At 48.7% G+C, this 16,701-nt stretch overlaps 1 protein-coding gene across 1 annotated transcript in view; it reads right to left on the bottom strand.

Annotated features, from left to right (window-relative positions):
• TLL2 (tolloid-like 2) overlaps positions 1-16,701 on the bottom strand; it is a 134,404-nt gene that overhangs the window by 31,016 nt on the left and 86,687 nt on the right. The window contains exons 10-14 of the mRNA XM_008575365.1: positions 15,124-15,302; positions 14,064-14,169; positions 8,213-8,337; positions 5,688-5,803; positions 263-365 (exon numbers count right to left, since the gene is read on the bottom strand). Coding sequence (XP_008573587.1) covers positions 263-365; positions 5,688-5,803; positions 8,213-8,337; positions 14,064-14,169; positions 15,124-15,302 — 629 coding nt within the window. The remainder of the gene's footprint in view (positions 1-262; positions 366-5,687; positions 5,804-8,212; positions 8,338-14,063; positions 14,170-15,123; positions 15,303-16,701) is intronic.

Here is a 16,701-nt window from a genome sequence, read left to right as displayed (position 1 = left end):
GCCCTGTAGCGAGAGCTTTGCACGCTTCTTTAATTGGTTCCCTAGGATAAATTCCAAGAAGTGGAATTGCTGGGTCAAAGGGTATTTGCAGTTTTAAAAGCTTTTAACATGTGTGGCCAAATGGGGTGTTCGGAGTTTTACAATGACACAGACCCCTGAGAGCTTCCTGTGACTGCTGCCAGGTTGGACCCTTCCAAACATTAACAGCATCCCAGAGAACATCCGATCACTCCTCTCTTAAGGCTGTCTAAAGTCAACTCACCCAACAGGGGGGCTTTTCTCCAATAACCATCCCGGACTTCCACGTAATCGTACCAGCACAGGCGGCTTTTAAACAAATCCATGGATGTGAAGTTTAGGATGATCTGTAAAGAATTACCATAAAGTGAGTTTTGGCAGCAAAGCTGGAGGAGTTTTGAAAGATACATCTTGCATACCAGTGTTCTCATGTTACCCTTTAGCATATAGAGCTCTCAGAGCACATTAGGGGTGTCTTCTCAAAAACACGTTCACAGGAAACCTCATGACATTAAATAATAAACCTTAAGCAGGATGGGGAATAAACACAAGGAGATAGGTCCTTTGGTTGTGTCTGGGGAATCACTTGAGCTTTTGAAGTCACTAGGTGGTTTACAGAAAGCAAGATGCATTAAAAAGATGTGCCAGGGTGCACTGAGACCAGGGATTTGGGAGGAGGTAAGGGGTCAGTGAAGTTCGGAGATAAAAAAAAGATCTTATAACATCATCAATCATTCCAGAGGGCCTGGGGTTAGCCTGAGTGCAGCTGAGTACCATGGTCAGTGTCCCTCAGACATGACCACACTCTTCTGAGGTGTGGTGCATCTAATAGCCTTCCTACAGTTAGTCCATTCATTCATTCATTCATTCATTCCACCACTGTGTGTTGGCCACCTACTGTGTGCCAGTCTGTGTGTTGGTCAATCAAGACAGAAAGTTCTGTAAGACAGGGTTCTTGCCTTTAGGGACCTCAGAGAATGAAAGAAAGGCAGATTCATCAAACCAACAAGAACACTAGGGTATAAATGCTGAAAAGATGATGGTCAGAAAGAGCATTTTGGCAGTCCTGAGGAAGGAGGAATCAATTCTGCCTGGTGATCTGGAGAAGAGGTCTCAGAGGAGGTGACATTTATCCTAAGGGGACCATGAACTCAGTGGGCAGACAAGTAGGGCCACAGTATTTTGGCGAGAGGAACTGACATAAGCAAAGGCAAGGAGCTTCTGGGAAACTGGATGCAGGCCCAGTGTGGGTCACCCAGGCTGTGTCTGGAATGAGTAGGCAGAAGGGGCAAAGGCTGGGGAGGTGGGAGGTTCACACGGGCTGGGAATGAAAGTGTTGGCTCTTCCGGACATTCCTGAAGTCGGTCAGCAGATGCCCGGCAGCCAAGCAGGTGGGTACTCAGCAGAGGGGGTTGCTGGTCCTGCAGGCTGGGCCTCCACACACAGGTGCTGCACCTGTGACCTGAGCCTGCTCCCCCAGCAGATGGCCCAGGGCAGAGTTCAGGTTTCCCCTCGCCCTTCACCCCCATTCAGGCCCCAGCAGTGAGAAGCAGCGGCTTGTCTGGCCTGAGCTCCCAAGTTTGCGCTCTGCCTGTGCTCAGCACGGCCCCGCTCCATCACCTCTCTGCACTTCCCACTCCCCAGCCCTGCCCCAGCCCCTGCACCCCTGACCCAATTCTTTTCCCAACTGAAGACCTTGCTCTCAGCTGCTCATCTCTCTCCAGCATCTTCACTCTCCACCCCACCCCCAGGGCAGAGTTCAGGTTTCCCCTCGCCCTTCACCCCCATTCAGGCCCCAGCAGTGAGAAGCAGCGGCTTGTCTGGCCTGAGCTCCCAAGTTTGCGCTCTGCCTGTGCTCAGCACGGCCCCGCTCCATCACCTCTCTGCACTTCCCACTCCCCAGCCCTGCCCCAGCCCCTGCACCCCTGACCCAATTCTTTTCCCAACTCAAGACCTTGCTCTCAGCTGCTCATCTCTCTCCAGCATCTTCACTCTCCACCCCACCTGGCCGCTTCTTTCATATCTTAACAGCCCAGGGGCCCTCTATCTCCAAGTAAACATTTAGGCTGGAGGGGCTGCAGGTTTAAGGTCCCTCTGGCCACATCTAAAGGGCTGTCATTGACCTCATCCTCCCTGGCCCCCCTGTTCTGAGCCTGTCCTTTCCAGGTGTCACTGCACGGCCCACCCTCTCACCACGTTCTCCCTCCCCAGCCGACTCCTGCTCTCCCCAGTCCCCACCAACTGTGAGAGCCCCTCAAAACAAAGCATTTCCATTCCAGATTCTCCGTCACCCAGGTGCCAAACCTTGGTGTTCTCTCTCCCCCAACGTCTGATCCCCCATGTCTGCTCAGCACCCATGCTGACGACATTTTTCCTTTAAGATGTCTGGGTCCCTGAGCTCCAATCCCATCTCGCCCCGCTTCCTGGATTGCTCCTGCTGAGATGATTCCTGGACTCCTCCCTGATGTGCCCTGTCCATTCTGCACACTAGGGCTTCTAGATCAATCTTCCACATATATCTCATGTTCATCAGATCCCTCCCGCGTTCAGAAAACTGCAGTGGCTTCCTGTGCCTCCACTTCATAAGTTAAACACTGCTTACTTTCCTGAGCCCCCAGGGCCCGTCCTATGTAACCTTATTTCCCAGTGCTCCACGATACACCCATGTTAATGAAGCCCTCCCCGGGCCCAGCTCAAGTCCCCCTCTCCCCGAGTCCTTCTCTGATCGCCCAGATGGGCATGATCTTTGCTTCTTTGGAACTCCCCTCTCATCGTGCTTTCAGAGCAGGTGTTGTTAGAGTCAGGCAGATCTGAATTTGCTTCTCAGCCCCACTCCTTACTAGCTCTGGAGTCTTGGGGAAATACTTGACTTCTCAGACCTCTAGTTTCCTCAGCTGTAAAACAATATGCCCACCATTGGGTTGCCGAGGGGACTGTGTGAGAAACTGTATATAGAGTGTAGAGTGCTGTGCCTGGCACATAACAGGCACTCAATAAACGGCAATTTTAAAAACTAGTCCATGTTGAGTGTACACTTAGTATATCCTAACTGTTCCACACAGGCTGCCGTCTTTATTGTCTGCTGGAGTGCCCACTCTTCACTTAGGCCAATCCCACCCAACCTTTGGTTCTCAGGACAAGTAGCATCTTCTTCCACAAATCCCTGTGATCTCCTAGGAAATGAAGAGTCAGAACCAGAAAATAACAGGCCAGGTCACCTCTTGTTGAGAAGTGTTTTTGTGTGTGTGTGTGTGTGTGTGTGTGATGTCACTCTCCTTTCAAACTAGACTGGTGGTTTTCCACTCTACTTGCACCTTGGAAGCTTTTTTTTTTAAAAAAAAAAAGGCCGGTACCAAACACTAAGTATCTTATGGACAAGGGTGTACCTCAGATTTCTTTCATATTTGCCACCATGCTCATGTTCAGGTGATAGAGCTCAGTAATACGTGGAAGCTGGTTGCACAATAATTCTTTAACCTTTGCTTTTTAAAATTACAGGAAGGAAATGTTACTACAACTTGCTTGATGATACGTTCGTGATCTGAATGAACAGGATAATTATTCAGGCTAATTATTTTAAGTATGTTAGTGAACCATAAAGACCATAGGGGAAGAGGTGATGAAAAAAGGTGATATTTGCATCAATCAAGGCTGCTAATTACCAGCAGCTCTGGAGAAGGCTGGGCAAAGGAGAAATAGAAATGATCGGTACAGGAATTCCAATGATGTATATTCTCCCTGCCCCCAGTTAGCGATAATATTAAAGGCTTGGTGAAGCTTTCACAGTTCAGACATATCACACAGCCTCTGCTGTGCAGGGCAATTCAACAATTTGGGGATTACCAGACTCCTTCCTCTTCCTCCTCCTCTTTCCTGCCTCCCTCCTGTTAGCACTTCCAGAAGGCACAGGGATGTCACATCCACCCAAGGCAGACAAGTCTGGAGTCTCAGACACAAGATGACAACCACACTGTCTTAAATTCTTAAAGCCACAGAAAGGGTGTGTATGTGTGTGTGCATGCACACGTGTGCATATGCATCTGTGTCAATGTTCAAATGTCCATCTACTAGCCTGTCCCTTTTGTGTAATAATATAAGATGATGGTCAAGCATTCAGGCTCTCAGAGTCCAATCACCTGGGTTCAAATCCCAACTCTGCAACACACTTAGTAGCCTTGGGCAAGTTCCTTTCCTTACCTGTAAAATGAACATGGTAACAGTACTTATCACATGAAGTTGATGTGAAGATTAAATGACATGATCCATGTAATATGCTGAGGCTAGAAAATGCTCACAATGGTTTCTAGACATTTCTCTCTCATTATTGCACTATGCTTAACTTGACATATAAATGGAGATTTTTTTTTGAAGTTATGAATTAGAAAAACTTGAAGGTTGGCTACAGGCACCTGAAAAACTCCAACACACTCCACCGCCACCCCTACCTGCAGGTTTCCTACTCAGCCCCTCATCCATCCACATGTCCATTCGATAGATATTTATTGTGTGCCTGTTCTGTGCCACAGACTGTGTTGGGTGCTGGGGACCTGGGGGTGGACAATCTCTGTCCTCAGTGAGCTTAAGGCTTAGAAGTAGGACAAATAAACCAGCAGTCACAATACTGTGAGACAAGCTACAACAGGTGTGATTGTAGAGAGCTCTGGAAACACAGGAGGCATCCCCTTGCCTGGGACCAAGTAACACAGAGGGCTTCTCAAAGATAGTAGCATCTAGTCTGAGACTACTTGAAGAACACTTGGATTTGCAGAGACATGTAGCAAAAAGGACAAGCTTTGGAGTGCCAAACCCAGGTTCCTAGTTCCCAGTTCTGTATCTTACTGTGAATTTGGGCAATTTACTTAACATCTGAGCCTCAAATTCCTCATCCACATAATGGATAGAAGATTATGACCCCTGCAGCAGGGTTGAGAACATACCATTCTTGATCCAGGGTAAAAGAGGCCCTTTCCCTGGGCTCAGCTCTAGAGGGTCATAGAATATTAAGGGTCATAGACTATTGAGTCAAAGAAACATGACACTCAGAGCTTGCCCAGCCCCTAGACTACACTCCAGGAAACCAGGGCATTCCCGGTCCAAACCGCTCCAAACCTGCTTCCAGGGCATGCAAGGGCTTCTTCCTTGTACTCATCCTCCTGAGGGTAGAATAGACACCCAGCCAGTCCACCCCAGCTGCAAGGGCAGCCAAGGAGCAGCTGTTTGCATGATGCTCAGAAGTGTGGGCTAGGGTGTCAGCATGGATGCTCCTGGAGATCCAGATGGTGAGATGGAGGTGGTGGGGAAGAGAGGCCGGCCATGGGCTAGGGGCTAGCTCTCCCCATGTGGCCTCCTTCCAGAGCAGCACTCTAAGGTGTCAAGGAATTCTAAATTGGATCCTCACCCTCCAGGACATTACAAGAGTGAGTTTATCAAAGCAGGAGGACAGAGCCTACTTTATTTTGCAAGCCGTTAGCTTGGTTTATAACTTATGCGGAGACTGGTAGAGAAGTCCAGAAATAATGACTGTAAAGCATGTGGCACAGTGCATGGCACGTGGTGGGTGCTCATAACACAACAGCTGTTGTCATTACTATTAACAATAAGAATAATTCCTCTTGCCTCACACAACTCAGAGAGTGTGCTGCCATTTCTGGACGGGGCTTCCCACCTACCTTTTCCCCCGGAGTGACCGAGATCCTCCAGACGCAGTGGGAGTATGAAGGGTAGCCGTTTGGGAAACCAGGTGCAGAGAAGTTTCCTGTTGTGTCCTGCAGGGTCTCCCCACATGCTGCACAAGCAAAACGACAACTGTGATGCTGGCATGTATACCCATTCCCCACCCAGGCAGCTCCTGCATGGGCTGCCCAGCAAATATGCCCCTTGCCCAGCCGGAGCCCTAGGAATGCGTGGGGGTCTGAAGTGTGCCAGGCAGACTGACATTTTTCTGGATAACAAAAGTGAAAGTAGGGTCTAGGCACCAAAAAGTAAGACCCCAGGGGTTTCTCCTGAGGCCCTCAGGACTGAGCATGGCCCAGAGCTGGGTGTAAATCTCTGGCTGACTGTGTGACTGTGAGCAAGCTTCCCTGCCTTGCTGGGCCTTAGTTTTCTTATCTGTAAAATGGGCCTCCCCCAGAGGGTGAGTGAAATCATGTGCAGGACAGGAAATGGATCAGCCCAGTGTGCGGCATATACTGAATGCTCCGTATATAAGTAACCATTATAATTGCTAATAATAAGGTCTGTTGTAGAGAGAATTTAGAAGTGTGAGTAGGTGAAACAGAAAGGAAAAAAAATGAATTGAAATTCATTTCAACTGTTAGTTTGAATCTACCAAATAAGAAAACAGAGAAAAATGCAAAGGCATAGGGAGCTGGAATATTCTACCATAGGCAATTCTGCCCTTCAATGTTTGAGGGTCACCTGGTTATGAGTCTAGAACCTACTCTTTATGTTTGGAGAAAATATTTCCCCTAATTTGTCTTTTAAAAAAGGAGTACCTGGATGAATATTTGGAAGCTGCAGGTTTTGTATTTTCCTGACTCACAGGGATTCGGATCCCAAAGTCAAGGACACTGGTGTGCTGGGTACTCCTCCTCTTACGGGGCCATCCTCAAAGCATGGGAAGCAAGCACCCTTAAGCTTCTTTTCCTACATGCCATACAACCTCTGCACAGCAAAAGCCCGAGCTTTCAGTCAGTTCTTGAAACTACCTGAAGCTCCATATTTTCTGGAGCTGCAGGAAGGGATATGTGGAAAACTGCCCATCATCAGCCTCAGGAAATCCCAACTATCGGTACTTCAATATCACGTTACTGAACAACTGCCAGGCATCGTGAGGATTATGCCAGGCAGTCAGCACCCCCGTGGGTTCCATGGAAATTATTTTCGAATAACCTTCAGCATTCCGCAAGAGCAGATCCATTATTGTGTGGCTTCCTGGCATTTACCAGCTGCCTCGAATCCTTTTGGGAAGTAAGCAGCATATATGTTATAACTAAATAAATACTATGGAATTTCCCAGGGAATGCTATAAGGTTTCCCTGTAAATTCAGCAAGGCTACATGATATGTGTGTCCTGCATTTCTGCCCTAACATGCCCCCAGATGACTAATAGCTGGATGAACATATTTCCTAGAGTTTCCTGAGGGAACAAGCCCCACCCGGCCCTCCGCATACCCTGTGGTCCTGCTTGGTACAGTGATGTGAAAGCTCAGATTTTCTAAGATGGTGCCATTTCAAATATTCCATCCCACCATCAAATGCTGTGTCCAGCTTGGGGGTTTGGAAAAGGTTACTGGGCCTGTTGATGGTGGAACTCCGTTCTGCCCTCACCAAATCACTGAAATTCATTCTGTCCCATCAGTGGTAAGAACTTGGCTGCTATAACCAGTGATTTGCACTGAAGCTCAACAGCTTAAAGGGGTCAGGAGAGTTCACCCCAGGACAGTGGTGTGTGTGGGGGCGTGCGTGTGTGTATCTGTGTGTGTGATGCTGCTGCTGCTGAAGCCAAGGGGACAGATGGCAGAAAGGCAAATTCAAAGGAAGGGGACTTCTGAACTGGCTGAGGAACAGGCATTGGCTCCAACCCCAGTGTACTGTCCAGTCTTCAGTGGCAGACTGCTGGCCACTGACCAGCTAGGACAGCTAGGAGAGCCCCAAGACCATAGAAATGACCTCCTTTATGGCACCGAGACTTTCTCCGCCTTGTCGTATTTGGGAAACTGACTCCCATCCTCCCAAAAACATTCTCCCTCATTCTTTGTTTTCCTACAAAGTCCCCCTTGGTTTTTGATTTGCGATTTGCAAACCCACATCTCCTAGTCCCATAGAAAGGAGGGACGCTGTCAGTGTTATGGAGGGTGCACTGCGTCGGACCCCTGTTTGCTATTCTACTGTGCCTTCTCCCTCTTCTGGAAACCAGGGCTTTGCCACACGAGTCTGAAGCCTCCCATAAGTTCAGCCATGGGCTCTAACCTATTATTCTCCTCTCTTCCTGCAATCATGTCACCATATCAGCTTTCCACACTGTCTAACACCTCCTAACAGAAGGACACTGGAAACTACAGCTACCAAGGAACAGTCCCTTTAATTTTCCCAAGCTGTTTTCCCTGCAAGAGGGATGGTCTGCAATCAGCAGGTGAGCTGTGCTCCATGGGATGCTAGGGAGGTGTTGGGAATCCCCAGGGCTCCTGGTTACCTGGGCATTTGTACAGCTTCCTGGCTTGAGCTATGTCTCCCTGACTGAGCCGCACGCGTTGGCCAATGGTTGGCCTGACGCCATTGTCATCTCGACGGGGGAGGATGGTGTCTAAGAAAACTCCTCTACAGGACAAAAAAAAGAGAGAGACAAAGAAAAGTCAAGGCCATCAGGCTGTCTGTGCTGGGATTTACAGTCTTCACTTCCTTGCCCATAAACCCATCAACATTCCTGGCCCTGGCCTTCCTCTCCCAGGCTGGCACGGCTGAAGAGGTCTCCTTCATGCCTGCTGGCATCTCTTCATCCCATCGTATCAGCTGCCTGCTCACTTTCCAATGGCAAGATGACTCTGCCAAGTTTAAAAATATGCCCTCGCTCAGTAGCCTAGGAGCTTCCATATGGGTGTATACTGAGCATTTCCATGAAGCCCCTGACAGGCCCAGGCCCTAGGCCCACCCTGCCGCACAACTGCAGGGAACACCATTCAGACAGACCACGGTGTGAGTGGTACCCCCGGGTGTTGTGCACTCGACAGTTCTGTGTGTAGATAAGTCTTGGAGCCACCCCAGGAAGAGCTTGGGAACTGTACAGTGTGAGATGCTTGGGGGCTGATCAGCGAGTGCGGGTTCCTGAGTTACTGATCAGAGTTTGGGGGGCCCTGCTGGCAAGAGGGGCAATTGGATGGAAAATGAGATAAATGCAGACAACAAGAGGTAGCTGAAAGAGCCCTGGGCTAGAGATTTCTATGCTAGGCCTGGCTCTGCCACCTTTGTGAGCCTAGACAAGCCCCTTCCCCTCTCTGAGCCTCAGTTTACTCCTCTGAACAATAAGAGATGGGCCTAGATGGTCATGGCAGCCCCTTCTAGCTCTAACGTCTTATTCTACTCCTACATGAAAGAAATCCAAAATGACAGCTTCATTTCTAAAGTAGACAAGTAGAAAGCAGAATGCCCGGCTGAGCACTGGCCCTAGTCACGCCTCCTGTCGTGGGCACGGTTTACCCCCCCGCCTGCAGCCTGGTCTGCTGCCAGCTCCTCTGCCTCCAGATCCTCTATCTGGGGCCTCTTCTGGAGGTCAGGCCTTCCCTTGAACCAGCTCCTTCTCCAGTTCCTTCTCCAGGGGTCACTTCTTTCCTTCCTTTCTTAACCAAGTTTCTGGAAAGAATTGTCTCCATTCCCTGCTCAATCCAATGGCCATCTGACCATGCCAGTGATGGGTACCACTCACCAACCAATGGATGCTTTCAGCTTGCACCTGCCTCTCTGCAGCACCCTGGCTGCCCCTCCGTCCTCAGATCCTCTCCTCCCCGGTTCCCAGGGCACTGCTCTCTTTCCCATCAGAGAGACAGGAGCGACTTCTGCTTCCCCTTAAATGATGTCCCTCGGGTTCCTGCCCTCTTCCCCGTTCTCCTCTCTCTCCATGCTCTACCTGCTCCTGTGGGTTTTAACCACCACCTACAGGCTCGCAGCCACATCTCTGTTTCCAGCCCAGAGCCATCTGCTAAGCCCCAGATGCCCTGCGACACTTCCACTGGGTTGTCCTATGTCCAACATGCTCAAAACCAAATTTACTCCATTCTTCTCCTGCCTGTCCCTGAGACTGGATCTGAAAGTGCCCTTGGCTCCTCCCTCTCCCTCACCCTCTCTTGGCAAAACCAGTACCCAGGTCCTGTCTGCTGCCCCTTCTATGCATGCCTTGAATCCATGCCCTCCTCCTCGTCCCCGGAACACTGACTTAGCTCAGGTGATCAACACCCCCTTCCTGAATTCTTACAGTAGCTTCTCAACTGGACTCCCTCCCTGTATACTCAGCCAATTCTGCTCTACCCCCCAAGATGCTGCAATGTAATCATGCAGAAATGCAAGAGTAGGAAAGTGCCCTCTGCTTAGAACCCTTCACCACCTTCCCATCACCACTTAGCTCTCCAGGCCCTTTGCTTGCTGGCTTCTGCCTTCCTCTTCAGCTGCATCTCCTGACATCACCACCTCCTTGTTACCTGAAGCAACACTGAGCTTGTTCTAGGCCCCAACATACCTTTGCACACGTGTGACCTCCCTAGACCGCCTATGCCTCATCTTCTTGTCTATCACAGACACAAGGATCTATCACAAACAAGGATCACCACAATGTCTAAGCAGCTCAGGCTAACTGAACCTGCCAATGGCCACACCATGTAGGCGACTCTGCCAGTGGGCCTGGAATGTGGAGACCATGTTCTCCCACTCATTCATCATTCAGAGGACTTTCCCAGGTGCCAGGCCTTGGGCTGGGCATGTTACATGCACCATCTCATTTAATCCTCACAACAAACTTGGAGGTAGGTGCCATTGTCACCAGGGATCCCATTCCCACTCTATAGGTGAGAAAACTGAACCTGCAGGGCTTAGGTGACTTGCCCAGTGTACAGAGCTGATGATAGAGTGCCAGCCCTGGAACCCAGGTGGGCTTGGAGCCCACCCTCAGCCATGTTTCCCACTGCCTAAGGAACAGTAAAGTTAAGAACATTGGAGGCTTCAAAACCAAAACAGCAGGAAGAACACTGGCTCACATTCGGACAGCTCTTCAGTGCTGGGACTCCCTCCCCTGCATGTCCCTGAGCTGCCAGCAAGGCGGGGGGCTCTGGAAGATGTTTACTACAAGAGCCGTCCCCTGTGCAAACCACCGAAGTAACATCCCTTCTGCATTTCATGTAGGACAACTCTCAGCATTGACATTCTGCTAAACTAAGAGGGGGTTTGGCAGATGCCTTAGGGAATGAAACTGTCAGTTCTGAGTTCTCCAAACAAAGACGCCCCCGTGCCAGAGAACTGTCTCCTCATCTCCTGGACCCTTGCCCAGCAAAACCTCCCAAGACACCACTCCCCACAGCCTGGGCCCCACCAAGGGGGAGGGGAGAGGAGCGGTGATAAACTAGAGGGAATAAAGTCAGAAGGAGACAGTTCAATTGTAAAGAGACACAAAGATTAGGTTTCCCAGCAAAGGAATAGCATTTGCCCCCCAGAAGAGCCTATGACCTGTGGCTATTTTCTACTCTTTTAAAGAGCTGAAGATATGGTGCAGGCCAGCTTCAGGGGATATGTGACCAGGAGTAATGACATGCAATTAGGGAGGGGACTTTTGACAAAATGCCAGAAAAGCCCACCAGTCAGGACCCACTGAACAAAGTGGTTTTCTGAAAGTCCATGCAGAAAACTGGCAGAAAGGACAATGCAGGTATCCACCTGCAGCGAAATAGATTTGCTGAAACCATTCTGAACTCTGGGGCAGAAGTGAGAAGGGAGCCCTGGCAGACTGTAAAATAATGAACCACTCCTCCTGATGTCCGTATCCCTCACGACATGAAGTTGCCGCTCCTCCCATGAAGAGGTGGCATCCGTTTCTCCACTCATTTCTGGGCTGGCCCTGTGGCTGGCTTTGACCAATAGGATGTGGCTGAAGTGATGTCGCAGAAGTTCTAGAGCCTGGGCCAGACAGACTTGCAGCTTCCCGGCTTGCTGTCTAGGAACTCTGAGTCCCCATGCAGTGAAGAGCCTGGTCTAGCCTACTGGAGAATGAGAGGCCACATGAAGGAGGACCAAGGGGCCCCATGGAGAACCAAGGGTGCGGACAGGCAGTGCCAACTGCCAGAGCTGTGACGGGCCACCTAGCACTCCCCAGCCCAATAAAGCTGTCAAGTGACCATTGCCCTGTGAGTGATCCTGGGTAAGGCCAGAGAAGAATGAGCCAGACTGACTCACAGTATCATAAAAAATAGTAAGCTGCTATTTTAAGTCACTGAGTTTGGGGATAAATTGTTTTGCATCAACAGTAGCAGAAGGGGAAGTCTGCCTTTGCAGACACTGCCTCACTCCAGCACCCAAGCAGCCCACCTCTGCCATGTGCGGGTGGGCTCCCGTCCTGCCCACTCGGCGGGCCTCCTGCAACTGCCCACACACAGCCCCAGAGTGCATCCCTCAGAGCCTCCATTCCCCAGCCTTGAGGAGGAAGCCCTGCCAGCTTCAGATTTCCTGTATGGCAATGAATGGGATCATATCTGTCAACCCCTCTCCATCTGCACCACATGAAGAAATCGCAACCTGGAAGGTTGGAGCTGGAAGGGGCTCAGAGAACGTCAAGTTCAGACCTTTCATGAGGGAGCTGAGGCCCATGGAGGTGGCGCTTTAACCAACCACATAGCTGACCCTACTTACTGTCTCTACCTCCCCCAATAGCAAGGTTCACGGGAGAACTAGGACCAGAAGCCAGTCTTCTGACTCTCAGCTCAGTGGTCTCTTCATCACTCCGTGTTGCCCCTTGTATCTCTGAAAAGGAGCCAGAAGAGGGGAGCCGAGGGTGGCTCACCCCCATGCCTCTTCAAAGTGCTGTTGAAGGAGCCAGCGTTGACAAAACTCCTCTCGTTAGAGCTCTGGAGAGCTCCTGCCTGGTGCAGGACAGAGATCATGACTGAATGGGCTGCATGCCCAGAGGAGCAGTGCCCCCCGAGAACCTGCAGGATCTCTCCCACAACGCTAGGACCCATCAACAGGGTGCTTTCAGCAGCTTTATCCAAGAACCGAGGAGCCCTTAATAAATAGTCTCCCTTTCACTCCCAAGAGCTATACGTTTCCTGAGCAAATGGTTTCCTTTATCTTAATGAACATGGAGACTCATGAAATGCATTGTTTCCCTCTTTGCTGTGACTGCTGGGAAGCACAGGGCAGGATGCGCTGCCACCCACAGCACAGTGTGCACGACCTTACAGCGTATATTCTGAGCACTGAATGTTCTCCAGGCTTCTGCTTAGCTTCCTACCCTTACTTTTTCCCTTTCTCTTTCCCCTAGTTTCCACATCTATTTTTTTTTTCTTGTTGTGCCCTGTGTATCTCAGAAGTCACTATTCTGAGCACTGAATGTTCTCCAGGCTTCTGCTTAGCTTCCTACCCTTACTTTTTCCCTTCCTCTTTCCCCTAGTTTCCACATCTATTTTTTTTTTCTTGTTGTGCCCTGTGTATCTCAGAAGTCACCTCAAATCTCTTTTCTTTGGATCCCCATACCAGCCAGCCACCAAAAACAAAAACAAATCTCTTTTGTGGAATGACTAAATAAACAAAGAGCTGGTTTTAGAGGAGACTGAAAAGAAAGTGCTGAGAGAGAAAAATTTGTACTGTGTATCTTCTTTAACTCTAGGGTAGAAAGACCTACAAAACTGGGACTGGTAGCGAACAAAATTTCTATCCACAAAATTCTTGTATGGTCTAGAAGCAGGGGCAGTACTGAAAATGCTTAACATTGCTCAGCACATCAGCACATCAGCACAGCTCATCAGAACCGACCTCGCCTGTGCCGGCCATAACAACTGACCAGCTTCCACCATCTACGACCCATAGGCAGGAGACCTGGATCCTTGTCCTCGCTGCAGCCCCAGCTACCTGTGCACCCTCGAGCTGGCTGGAGCCTCATTTCCTTCACCTCCACAATGAATCCATGATTTACGGCCCTCCCAGCTCTGTCATGTCCTAACTTCCAATAAACCCAACCTCTCCTAGGAGGACTGGTGAGCACCACCGCCCGCTGGACATTTTACACAGAGCCTCTAAGTTATTACCCCAGCCAGCCTCTCGACAATTTCCCTTTTCCAGTTTGCTGCTCGTGACATCAGGGCATGATGGAATGCCAGCTTCACAACGGGATTCGATCTTATTAGTGAGAACCTGATTCGATTATATTTCACAGCAGCCCAGAGGCCACTGTATTTCAAGGACAGGCAGGCCAGCCGTGCTAGGAGAATGCAGACAGCAGGTCTCCAGGACTCCAACCCGAGCCTGCGGCAGGCGCAGTAAAACACGGACGGGACATAAGCAGAGGTTCCAACCTTGAGAAGGTGTTCCGGGCGTAGTGCATGATGCTGTCAAAGTCGTATGTCTCTCCCAGAGAGCTCACTTCCCCAGCTTCCATTTTTAAGAAATTATACTCCTGACCTGTGACACAAACACTCTGTTAAGGCCTTTGAAAACCAAGGCAGGCACCTGAAAGTAGGCAGAGGAGGGGTAGGGGGCCCACAGCCACTTCCCGGGGCTCTCTCACCCCAGTCAAGCAGCAGGGTTTGTACGGGTTCTGGTGGTTGTTCTTAATAGATTGGAAATTTGAAACTTAGAGCAAGCCATTGTCCCAATCCACCACCCAACACCCCTCCCCAAATGCCACTCAAAACCCTTAAACTAAGTTTACAGACAGATTTGTTATTGATCTGCTTGTAAAAAAAATTAAAAACAAAAACCTCGGATTCTGCAATTTGAAGAAACAGAAGAAAACAAATCATACAGTTAAGTTCAATCCCAAATAGTTCACAATTCAGGCTCTTGAAAATAATTTTAAGGCAACCATGTTATTCCACCAGCTACTTTCATGTTCAATATGAATTTCTATATAAAATTATTTAACATGAGAAGGTATTTTTTAAAAAAATTTAGACATTTTATCTGCCTTGGGACAGAATGTTTCTAGGCAGAAACATTGTTTTTACATGGACTCATGTCCTAATTGTATTTCAGTTTCAAAAAGATGTGTTCCCCAAGTCAGCAAAACTGACTCTTGTAAAAGCAGCCAGGAAAACACTCTTTTTGGCTTATCAGCACTGATGCTGCAACAGTGTTCTGGTCAGTTCTGCCCTTTTTGGAAAATGGAGTTGGATTTCATTGTCCTTAGCAACGTGGAAAATCATTTCGCTTCTACTCTAATCTATAAGCTATGGCAGGCAGATGGCCTCCCAGGAAGGGCCACAGATGGAGAGTGGCACTGCTGGGGACAAACGCCTGCACAACAGGGTCACTGTGGCCATATTTAGCAGTTAGCCCTCTCCTTCACTCCCTCCTGACCCTGTGGACACCACCTTCCTGGCTGGTGGCTTCCAGACTCCACACAGGCCTCCTTACCCGGCTGGATGTTTTCTCTGATGATGGTGACATGTTGGTCTCTATCTGGCCGGGTGTGTTCATGCCAGAACCCAACCACGTGGCCCAGCTCATGAGTCACAATGCCAAACTTGTCACAGTTCTTCCCAATGGAGATGGCCTGAGGACCTCCTCCTCGGCGCCCAACGTAGGAGCAACAGCTGGACAGTTGCAGAAGCACCCGGGTCAGCGGGTCAGGGAATATCAGGAGCAAGAAGCCAGTCACTCCACCCCCACCACCCACCGTGTGCTTGTGAGTGTGCGTGTGTGTAAAAGGAACACAGAATTTCAGAGGCTGAAAGTGCTGTTATTGTCCGACTTCCTATCCATTGCAGACATTCCCTCCAAAAACGGTTCTTGACCTTTTGGGTGGTAATGGATCCTTTTGAGAATCTGAAGAAAGATATGGCCTCTCTTCCTGTGTCCGACTTCCTATCCATTGCAGACATTCCCTCCAAAAACGGTTCTTGACCTTTTGGGTGGTCATGGATCCTTTTGAGAATCTGAAGAAAGATATGGCCTCTCTTCCTGGAATAAAGCACATACCACACACACCCCTCCACCCGCAAGGCGCCCAAGTCTCTGCTGACAAGGAGAAGAGAAAGGGAAGTAAGCAGCTGAGTTTCTGTAAAGCATGCACCTAGGTACCATGATCAGAGGAGCCTTAGAGATGACTCCCTTCTGGGCACAATTAGTTTTTCAAATAATCTTTATTCATTATCCCTAGTCTGGAAAGGTATAAAAAAGAAATTACAATGGCCCATAATCCCACAACCCAGATAACCTCTATTGAACATTAAAACAATACATGACCAGGTAACAAAAGATTGAAGTACTAAGTCTCACCTCTCGTACAATCTCGTTATCCAAAGACAACCATTGCTAACGGTTTCTTGGATGTTCTTCCAGAAAAATCTTAACAAAGACATAGATACCTCTATATCTATGATACAGAGGTATATCACATAGGTATTTATATATATGATATAGGTACTTATATATCCCTAAATTCCGCCATACACTACGTACATTGTTCTTCATCTTACCTTTTTTCTTCACTAATTTAATCATTTTATAGCAGCACGTATAGACGTCTTTCATTCTTTTCACAGCAACATAGTATTAAATTTATTTCACAGTCCTAAATTTTTTGATAGTACTAAAATTTATTTTGTCAGTCTCCTATTAATGTACATTTAGGCTGACTCCAGGTTTTGTTATTTAAACAAAGCCACAGAGGAAAGAAAGACAAACAAAGAAATAACAAGTAAAACAAAGAAATGGATGGACTCTTTACTTGTTCATGGTGGGGTAAACTCTTAGCAAAGGAATCAACAGGTAGAAGGGTATGTGTATTTGGAATTTTGGTAGATACTGTTAAATTGCACTCTTAAAATGTTATCTATTTATACACCCACCAATGTATAATTAAAAGCCCTATTTCCCCATACCCTGGCCAACACCGACTGTATCAATCTACTTTTGCCAATTGGAAGGTAAAAAAAATGATATTTCACTGTACTGAGGTGGGATAGCTCTTCACATATTTTATGTGACATT

Source organism: Galeopterus variegatus, unplaced genomic scaffold (assembly GCF_000696425.1).
Source record: "Galeopterus variegatus unplaced genomic scaffold, G_variegatus-3.0.2 Scaffold1175, whole genome shotgun sequence".
Classification (NCBI taxonomy): domain Eukaryota; kingdom Metazoa; phylum Chordata; class Mammalia; order Dermoptera; family Cynocephalidae; genus Galeopterus; species Galeopterus variegatus.
The sequence above is the reverse complement of the archived record's forward strand: the minus strand, read 5'-3'. Positions and strand labels throughout refer to the sequence as shown.